General features: G+C 40.8%; 1 protein-coding gene across 1 annotated transcript; it reads left to right on the top strand.

The window, feature by feature from the left end:
• Positions 1-252: 252 nt before the first annotated feature.
• Positions 253-6,587, top strand: aph1b (APH1B gamma secretase subunit). Its single transcript, XM_035651848.1, has 6 exons — positions 253-555; positions 2,188-2,358; positions 3,485-3,558; positions 4,094-4,216; positions 4,498-4,625; positions 4,950-6,587. The coding sequence occupies exons 1-6, from the start codon at positions 443-445 to the stop codon at positions 5,115-5,117; spliced, it is 777 nt and encodes a 258-aa protein (XP_035507741.1). The 5' UTR covers positions 253-442; the 3' UTR covers positions 5,118-6,587.
• The last annotated feature ends 1,528 nt before the right edge of the window (positions 6,588-8,115 follow it).

The following is an 8,115-nucleotide window of genomic DNA, read 5'->3' as shown; positions in this document are numbered from 1 at the left end:
AACAAACCAAAAAATAAATTAAAGTGAATGCGATACGCTTCCGTAATATAGCACCTGTTTGACACAGAGATCCAAAGTTATACGACATATATCTTTACTAGTTCATGTAAAATAAACAAGAAATAAACACATAAACACACAATAACAACATATACACAAGTAAGAAACGGTGTAAAACGCGTTTTTGGTCATTTTCTTCTTTCACCGATAAAATTGTTTGTTGCCTCCTCCGCGGTCACGTGTGGACACTGACGTCACGCCCAGACCCCGTGACACGCTGCTGGGAACAGGTAGAGGGAAGTAAACCATCAAAGACCACGGCGGGCTGAGCTTTTATTACGCTTCAAAGACGAACATCTGTGAGTTACCGGTTAACGGGACCGGTGCAGGTGCTTTGTGTCCCGCTGCTGGTCGCTAATTTTTTGAAAAACGAACAAACAAAATGACGGCGGCGGTGTTTTTCGGCTGCACCTTCATCGCCTTCGGCCCGGCCATCGCTCTGTTCCTGTTTACCATCGCCCGGGAGCCGCTGAGGGTCATTTTCCTCATCGCAGGGTGAGAAAGGATCGATAATCCGTCGGTTGGTGGTCGTATCTCCGTCGTAGCACCGAGATAACGACGCTGCTGTCCGCTTTAATCGGATAAAACTCGAGCTAGCTCGCTGGCTAACGAGCTACTTCTGGTAGCTTCCATTGTCGGACAACTTGCTCTTGTGCTTTCACGTTTCTGTGTTTTATTCATGCGATCTCCGAAGGATTGTTCTGTACGCGTGTATATGCAAAGACACAGTAAGGGGGACTCTTCATATCCAGTTTTCAGAGTCCAGACGTCCTCCGAGCTCAGCTTTACAACTACAGACGGCGTTAGCTTAGCCACGGTTCCTGGTGCTTCTCCCTCTTTCGTTACTTTACCAGCTGGTTTTGTTCATGTTTATTTTAATTGGAGACAATAAAAAGTATAAAATAAAAAGGCCAAATGTGATGCACGGCAGTGGATTGTGTATTGAGTGTTAATAAAGGAACCGTAAAGGTCTGACACTGAGGGTTTAATTGTCCTCTGACTATTTCTTTAGTAACAGAGTATATATCAAGGTGTTTCCATGTTCTGCTGCTTTATGCCTCCAACTTACTTCATCAGAGGGACATATTCAGGCCTCCAACATGTCCTGGACATTTTAGAGACTAGTTTTCCACTCATGGAAAATTTTAAAGTAACCAGATAACCTGGAAATATTCTGTGTTTTCCTGGAAAAATGTCATTTTAGCTCCTAACTCAGGTCGCCTACTTAAACCTGTGTGCATATGTAGTTTGACATTAGAATAAGCTGTGCAGTTTGAGTCTTTAAAGGAAGTTTCTCAGACACAAAGCAAAACAAAAAATTGGTTAAACATTTTGTCCATTGGCCAGAGACTGCAGCAGAACAGCCAAGCATAAACACGGACCACCTACCTGTAATGAACCTGTATCATTAAAAAACAGGAATAAAACTGGAGTAAAATGTGTCCAAACGGGGACTCGCAGTACATTATAGGACCATTTGTGATGTCCTGGGTTCTCAATGAAAACTGGAAAATGACTTCTTAAAGAGTAGGAGCTCTTTATTGTACGTTTTACTCCACTACATGTATTTAATAACTTTTTTGCAGATTCAGTTTGTTGATACAACATACAGTCAACGAATAAATGATGGTGTTACCATAGATGGGGATAAAGATTAGGGATGCATTCAGGATTCAGCCGACACTATAACACCGAGAATATAACCCATAATTTCACACTTTTGTTTGATGAAAATAACCTGTAGTTTCAACACACTTGGTGGTAAGATAGATGTATTGACTATTCTAACCAAATCTAACTAACACTATGTTAACTATTGTATACAATCATATTAGAAAGGACTGTTTTTGTTCAGTCAGTCAGTCTTAAAGCCTGGTTTTGTATCTGATCCTCAGCCCAGTGTTGTGTCTGTTGAAAGTGAATATACTTTGGCGCATTTATTTAGACTGTAAGGCAGAATGTCACAGCTGTTTCTGACCACTATTACCTTCAGTAAGGTTTAGTGAAACATAAACAGGGCAACATCTGGAAATAAACATAGAACTGACAACTATTGGACTGAAATCTAACAATATATATTTTTTCTTTGAACTAATAGTGTGTGTTTTTTGTTTTTTGTCCCCTCAGAGCGTTTTTCTGGCTGGTGTCTCTGCTGCTGTCCTCTCTGGTGTGGTTCATCTCGGTTCAGATCAGTAATAAGGACAGCGCGGCGCAGCAGAAAGGTCTCCTCATCTTCGGCGTCGTGCTGTCCGTCCTGCTGCAGGAAACCTTCCGCTTCGCTTACTACAAGCTGCTCAAGTAAGTCGCTGCCACAGTGTTCACAGCCAGTCATTGTACAGAGACATTCTGTATATACAACATATCAACACACTTAACTGTTCTACACGAACAGGAAATAATGCAACGTGCAGTCAGAAGGCAGTCCAGTTGCGACTTAAGGTGGTCGCTACCAATTAGACTTCACAGGGAGACAACAGAAACGTTCTCTAAAGATTAAAAAACGTATTTATTTGTTTTCTAAGCTGCTTCTGCTCCATTTTCTTTTGTGTGTTGTATTGTGGGACACGAATGTCACTCAGAAATCAAGCAGAGTTAGTATGCAGTTTTTTTTTTTTGTGTTCTTAATTTAGTCACACACTACATAATCAGTTTGGAGTGAAGTTGTGGTCTGGAAGTGGGACACAGTTAATGTTATTGAACACCAGCAGCCACCACAGTCTGATAATCAGAGATCTGCAGTGGAATAAATGTGCTTCCTTTGACCACACAAAACAGACTGACGCGTTGCTCAGTACTGAGACGTGCTCATACTTTGTTTTCTGTTGTCAAATGAACAGAAGTATTGATAGATTTCAGTATATGTCCATTAAATATCAGAATTTAGGAAAACTCTAGGGTTACACAATTATTATCAAAGTCCCAGTCTGGCTGAGTGCAATGTGCAAACTGCAGAAGCTTTTTGATAAAGATGACACTGTAGTGTGGAAGAGCTTCCCTGGCCTACAAATCCTGTTGTTTGGATGTAAACAAAAAGAAAACATGTTTGTTTGGTGCAGACTCCAACAAAGGTCACATGATTTTCAGTGTAAAGTACATTTCTTATGCAAAAAATGAACATTTCCACACTAACTGTAAATCTTATAGCAATATGTGTTAAACATTGAGTCGTCTTACATCGAACTAACTAACCTCTCATCATTTCTCCCTGGTTAGTAGTTTCCCAGCGTGTTTGTCTGCTCTGGCCTCAATCTGCCCCAGTTTGTTCCAGTTTCCCACCTTCAGCCTTTTTCTGTTAAAGGTTCATTGTTGCAGCTCGTATCATCTTCCCCTGACTGACATACATATTTCCTATTGATGTTCTTGTTTACAGCTCGCAGTGAAACTAGGGACTGAAACATTTGTGGTTGTGTTTGTTTTCCTGCAGGAAAGCCAATGAAGGCCTCCTCGCTCTCAGTCAGGAGGAAACCATGCCGATCTCCATACGGCAGCTGGCCTACGGTACAGTTAGTCAGCACTATCACTGCCTGTTGCTGCTATACTCAGTGCTGACTGTGGCTGCACGGCGCTTTGGAAAAAGTGTCATTGCAGCTCTCCAACTGCTGAACAGGAGGATGAAACGTTCCATATGGACATTTGAGAGTTTAAAAACGTCAGATTACAATAATTTGGCCATTGTAAAGAGGCACTGCACTGATTTTTCTGATCAAATTCATACTGTTATTGGGTGTACTAGTATTCAGCCGTGTAACCAGTGTTACAAACTTGCTGCCTGGAGTTTGAAAGATGTGGACATTTACAAGGCAGTGAAGATCCAGCAAAAGAAACTATCAAGTCCATTATGCTGTCTATCTTCAGCTGTCCTATCCAATAAAGGGAAAAAGCCCCAAAAACAATCTTAAAAAAAAAAAAGCTGTGCTCTCTGGTGGAGACACGTCCAGCACCGATTGTATCTGTGATATTTGATGGTCAGTCAGATTCTGGTGTAAAATGCAGCAGTGGAATAAAACACTCCTCTGTCGTCGTTTTGTCTCAGTGTCCGGCCTCGGCTTCGGCTTCATGAGTGGCGCGTTCTCGGTGGTGAACATCCTGGCCGACTCCGTGGGACCGGGGACCGTGGGGATCCACGGAGACCCGCAGCACTACTTCCTGTCCTCAGGTACCAAAGACACTGACAAGTTCAAGCTATTAGCTACAGTGTGAATGTTTGCCATTTTCCTGGTATGTGTCTCTGTCCAACCCAAACATAGAGGACTCTGTGTGTGTCATAACGAGCATGTTTGTCTGTCTGAGTCTGCTCTTGCTCTCTACTCATACAAACCTGATGTTCTTCCCTAGGGGTTGTCAAAACACTTTCTGGGAAATGGCGAACTGGTTTAGATGAGGCAAGTTAAGGAATAATGTGGAGTTTCCAGCATGTAACACTTTTCCCTTTTTCAGCCTTCATGACCATGGCCATCATCCTCCTTCACATGTTCTGGGGCGTCGTCTTCTTTGACGCCTGTGAGAAGCAGCGCTGGTGGGCGGTGGCTGCTGTCGTCATCAGCCACCTCGTCGTTTCCTGTCTGGTGAGTGTCGCTCAGGGTCGAGGGTCGGGGCGATGAGGGTGGTTGGTTAAAGCCACTGGAAACCAAAGTTCACAATAGCCTTCTGACTATGCAGTTTAGAGTTATTTGTACATAATATTAAACCTTGTTTAGGTTTAACTGTTTCTGCCAGGAGATCCTCCTAAATGTTACACACTGGACCTTTTTTAAGTCCGTATAAATGCAGACAACAGCACCACATCAAGAAACAAAGGAAAGCAGGAGAATAAGATAAACTTAAGCTGGTTGTTTTTTAATGCATTCTCATGTTCTATGTTAATATCTGTTTCTCGTCTTCTCGTGCAGACCTTCCAGAACCCCAGGTACGTCGCCAGCCTGGTTCCCACCTACATCATCTTGTTCCTGATGGGCATCTGGGCGTTTTACGCCGCCGGCGGTTCGCTCAGGAACCTCAAACTCTGCCTCACCTGCAAAGACAAGGACTTCCTACTCGCCAACCACCGGCCCAGATAACGCAGCATGCAGGCAGTGTGCAGGACTCTCTATCCAAAGATCACCGAGTTCACACACACACACACAAACACACAATGAATACAGCGCAGAAAGAGTGTTAAATCCTCTGTTTATCTGCTCTTTCACTTAAGAGGTATTTCATCGTCTTAAGTCTAAAAACATAAAAGTAAAAGCAGTGGAAGTTCCACAAAGGAACAAAGATAGGAGATCATTTTGATTCATGTCCAGCTCAGTTTGTTTGTATGGATTTAATTTACATCTAATGACGAGGTTTTACCCAAATATACAAAATATCTGTCTGGCTGATCTCCTGTTTGTTTCCTGATGCACTAAAAAAAACAACAGATGAACAAACCTGCAGAAGCTGTTTTAAGTTGGCGACGACGCTCTTTACCTTCTGTACATATTCTAATGTTTTCAACTTTTCTGACAGCTATCCTTCTTTCAAATGTGTCAAAACTTTCAAAGGGTGGATTTATCAATTCTGAACAAAACTCTTTGTGTATATATTTATGCATTTTTAATTCCCTGATGTGTAGATAGTTAGAAGTTTTAGCCTTTTTCCAAGATGTGATACTCTTGTTTAGTCTATAAAAGAACTTGCCTTTGATTTGAAATGAACAGATTCACAGAAGCTGAGAGGGGACATTTCCAAGTTATCTTGAGGTCACGACTTAGTCACCTCTGTAGTTAGAGAGGTAACAAGATTATTTTAAAGGGGAAAAATTCACAGATTACCAATATGGTGTCTGATTTATAGTGAATATTTGTGCTTGAATGTGCTGTATGTGGATTATTCACTGATCCAATCTGACAATGCAAATCCCTGGAGGCTTTATTCTTAAACATCTAACTCTATTAAAGAAGATTTAAGTTAAATATTCTTTAACATGTTAAATAATCCAACATAAACTTAGTGCACCAATTCTAGTTGTCTAGTCTACCAGTATATTACCACATTGGATTACGTACTGGGAACAAATCTGTTCATATCAGTGTATACGATGCCGATATGTCTGCGATAGGCAAATATTGGCTAATAACGACGGCTGACCAATATGTCGGTCTGGCTGTATTCTGTAGGACACATACAGGCTAGCTCCAAACCGCACACGAGTATTTATGTCTTAATCAAAGATAACGGATAACTTTCAATTCCAACTAATTTCATTTGCACAGTTGTGGTTATTAGAAAATCTAAATGGAGCAAAGATTCAGATTCTACCCTCAGAAATCTCCGATACCTGCAGCAGCTGTTGGTTACCGGATTATCTGTGAGCCTGTAATTCTGTATTTCTTCTGTCTGGTGATTGTTAGAAGAAGATGATGCTGAAGTCCTCATCTGAAGGCAACTGGAATCAAATAAAAACTCTCAGCTTCTGCACGGATTTGGTTCATGTTCTTTATTTCTCACTCTTCTGTGTACTCAAACACACAATTATGAATTCATAAATAAGACCATGAACAGGTGGAAGTGTTGGCTCAGTGATCTTTGAATGTTAAATGCGTTGTTGCCTTTTTGAAAAATAGTTTTAGAGTGCAGGAGTTAACATGAACGGTGTCCGACACGCTAGAAATCCCAAACAGTGAATGTTCTTTTGCACCTGATTCTGCTTTGTTGATCTACTTGTACAGTTTGCACAGATTACAGTCTGCTGTGTTTCACGAGGGTGGGGTGGATGTTAGCAACTAGGTAAAGATTTAAATTAACCTTTTGTGTTCATGGTTCCTGCTTTGTGCTATCACTGTACTAGAGAGAATCTTAATTTGCCTCGAGGGGTTTTACCCAACACTCAACCTCTGTCAGTCCCTTTGAAAAAGGAAGAAATAGAAGAAACCTCAGGTAGAACCACAGAGGAGGATCCCTCTCTTTAAGGACAGATACAGAATGAACCAACAAAATCTCATTGTATACACATAATGACTATAAAACCTTGTGAAGAATGTGGATCCAGGAGGGAGTAACGTCATGGGACGATTTCATGCCACAATTATCTTGGCCAGAATAATTGCAATACACGATATTATCACGATAATCATGACAATATACTACATACTTATGTAGTTACATATAGGTACCTCATCACCCTTTAGCCCCGATGACACGATTCGGATTTTGGAATGACTGGAAAGATGCAGACTCCCCCTTGTCCTCTTGTTCAACAAAAAAATCAATATAGAAATGTATGCTGGCGAGCTAGTCAGCTTTTTCAAGTCAAGTCATGAGAGGATATTCATGATTATCGCGATAATGGAAATAGAAAGAGCCTGACTGATTTTTGAGACCCATACAGATTTTCAAGAGCAAAAATTCCCTGATTTCCGATATGGTGGCTGATATAATGAATATCTGAGCTGGAGTGAAAAGAGACCGTTTTCATGTGGATTGTGCTTGAAGTCTACTTTCTTAGAAAAATAAGGTTATAAAAGAATATAGATGTTTTATTTGTACTATGAGGAGTTTTTAACTCGTTATAAAACAGTAGATTTAATAGTGATACCTTTATATGACCTACATAAGCACACAAGACCATCAGTGAGAGTATTGGCTATGTCTACCTGGTTATTGTGAATAGCTGCCACTACCGCTTTTGTCCACAGGGGGCGCCAGAATCAACAAAAATTTTAAATTCCATTGTTGATGCTTAAAAATATTCTTTAACATGGTAAATAATTTAACTCCAATTGAGGTTACTGAGAGCTCCTTCTTCTCTTAGTCTGTGCTGCTTGACACAGTATTGTAAATCACAGCGCATTCTGCTGGATAACCTTTGCAGTGACACTAATGTGTTACCACAAGCATTTTTCTTCTTGATTATATACCAGAAATAAACAATTTTTCATATCGACGGATACTATATAAGCCAATACTGATGTGAAGTCGGGCTTTACTGTAGACTTTTGTACCACAAACACGTTAGGGACGTCAGAATAACACCAGAAGTATTCTTCAAGTCCTGCCACAACAAGTAATTTCATGCAGAAAAACATAAATCTA

This window comes from Morone saxatilis, unplaced genomic scaffold (genome assembly GCF_004916995.1).
Source record: "Morone saxatilis isolate NCDOM2014 unplaced genomic scaffold, NCSU_SB_2.0 Contig11, whole genome shotgun sequence".
In the NCBI taxonomy this organism is placed as follows: Eukaryota; Metazoa; Chordata; class Actinopteri; family Moronidae; genus Morone; species Morone saxatilis.
This window is presented reverse-complemented; position numbering and strand designations above follow the sequence as displayed.

Bases quoted from the DNA above. Each gene is read 5' to 3' on its own strand.
- aph1b (XM_035651848.1), top strand. From the start codon at position 443: ATGACGGCGGCGGTGTTTTTCGGCTGCACCTTCATCGCCTTCGGCCCG. The intron at 556-2,187 runs GTGAGAAAGGAT...TTGTCCCCTCAG, and splicing joins GTCATTTTCCTCATCGCAGG to AGCGTTTTTCTGGCTGGTGT. The intron at 4,626-4,949 runs GTGAGTGTCGCT...CTTCTCGTGCAG, and splicing joins ACCTCGTCGTTTCCTGTCTG to ACCTTCCAGAACCCCAGGTA.